At 34.1% G+C, this 1,975-nt stretch overlaps 1 protein-coding gene across 1 annotated transcript; it reads right to left on the bottom strand.

Annotated features, from left to right (window-relative positions):
• Positions 1 to 6: 6 nt before the first annotated feature.
• LOC111379495 (transcription factor bHLH110-like) lies at positions 7 to 1,889 on the bottom strand. Its single transcript, XM_023002875.1, has 3 exons — positions 1,282 to 1,889; positions 460 to 582; positions 7 to 376 (listed from the first exon to the last, which is right to left on the bottom strand). Exons 1-3 carry the CDS (start codon positions 1,810 to 1,812, stop codon positions 254 to 256), a joined length of 777 nt encoding a protein of 258 aa, XP_022858643.1. The 5' UTR covers positions 1,813 to 1,889; the 3' UTR covers positions 7 to 253.
• Positions 1,890 to 1,975: the final 86 nt, after the last annotated feature.

The raw sequence follows: 1,975 nt of genomic DNA, 5'->3' as shown, positions 1-1,975 counted from the left end.
GACACTATGATATTTAGTCTATGTTTTTATATGTAAATAATTACTTGACGTTATCACGGATAATATTTAGCCACTTTCACTTTTTGGATAAAGTATACTTTAATCTGATACTGTCGTTGAGTTTACTTTACCAAAAATTCCGTGTGTGTCAAATATATGGGTGCGTTTGTTTGTGTGTTTACAGACAAAATGTCTATAGCATCATACAACTCTTTGAAGTGACATAATTTAAGGCTGCAAGATGAGAGTCAGGCTAGGAATGATGAACTGAATATGCACAAGTTTCTGGTTTGGAAAGAGGCTTATGTACCTTGCCAAAAGGAGCTACTAACTGTTGAAGGGCTGAAATTCTATCACCCAATTTCTCTTTTCTGACCTGAAAATGTGAAAAATTGAAAATTTATTAAGCTTTGTCTGATTGGTTAATGCACAATTCTTGATTTCTTTTATTAAACATACCTTAAAGGGTGGTGAGCAGGCGGCGCGTGAATCTAATCGAGGTTTTACTGTTTCAACTTCCTTTCCCTCCTTTATAGTGGTGGTGCTTTTTGCTAGTGCTGCTCCATTGCTTAAGGCTGACACCTTCAAATTCAAAGACTAAAGTTTAGCTGAATAATTATGATAACAATCATGTCAAAATGAAAAAGAGGAGTTCACTTTTAGTGAAAATATAATTGAAAAGCGGAAAAGAAAGTGTCTTTCGAATGACATATAAGAAAAAATTAAAAGTAATGTACAAATTTTTCATCTCCACAGAAAAATAGAAAAGTGGATCCATATATATCAATGAAATCGCTTACTAAAACTTTGTATAAATCACATGTAGAAAGGGGTAGTTTGAGCGCATATTTTTATAGTTCTGAGAACTGTGATCCACATTCAGATAAATGCATTGTGTTATTAATTTAAATTTTTAGACAAAATGATTTAACATAATATGCAGAAGTCTGATCATGTCTTGCTGCCATCTTTTTGTGAAAATCGTGTTGAATTTTGATTAAAAAGAATCGTGCTTGCATGTGAGAAGAGTATTAAAATTATAATTAGAAAAATAACATGTGTCTCCCCGTAGATCAACATGCATAAGCTATCTCACCACATGAAATTAAGATGATATAATATCAGAACTGCCTACTTTCTGCAAATATAAAAAATAAAAAATGCCATATGCTAAAAAGGCCTTTTGAGAAATATATCTGTGAAAGCAAAAAAATTATTTCAACTTTAGACAGGAGGTTGGAGAAGAAGATGACAGAAAAGAAACAAATTGCATGTGCTTACTTTATTTATGCTATGAAATGGCATTTTATTTGATCGCTGCGTATAATCAAAGCCATAATAAGAAAGATCGTCTTTAAATAGGCCTTGTTCATTTTGCGAATACGGGCTAAACTTCCCACTAAATCTTGAAGATGTAAGAACATCCAGCGCCTCCAAGTTCATATCCGAAGAGCTTGAATTCGCTAAAGATGCAGATAGATTCAAATTCGAAACATTTACACCAGGTAATATCCGGTTGAAGCCCCTTCCACTTCCTGTAATTGGAGAGTTTGATAATAGATCTCCCGAAGAAAGCTGAATCCCACTGGTAAGATTCCCAGAAACAGAAGTTCTAAGCAAGAGTTTTGCATTGAGATCATTCAACGGCAAATCTCTTAATCGTGAGCTGTTCAAGATTTCAGTATATCTATTAGGGTAAATATTATTAAAGAATTGTTCCTTGATCCTTGCAGCAGATTCACCAGTGAAACTTTGATCTGTAATAGCATGAGCCCAATGGAATCCCAAGTCTGGAATCATTGGAACATTCATTGGAGTGCATCGATTTTCGCTCTCCTGACTTGGATTTAGAATGGCTCCATTTGAGCTCCTGCAAATTTATAATCTGTTCAAGCCCTAATTTTCAAGATTACTTGAACCTTATTCTTTCTAGCAGAAACAAATTCAATTAATCAAAGCCTAGAGAGAGAGAGAG

This window comes from Olea europaea, unplaced genomic scaffold (genome assembly GCF_002742605.1).
Source record: "Olea europaea var. sylvestris unplaced genomic scaffold, O_europaea_v1 scaffold19958, whole genome shotgun sequence".
Lineage (NCBI taxonomy): Eukaryota > Viridiplantae > Streptophyta > Magnoliopsida > Lamiales > Oleaceae > Olea > Olea europaea.
Note: the sequence above shows the minus strand (reverse complement) of the source record. Positions and strands in the feature narration are given on the sequence as shown.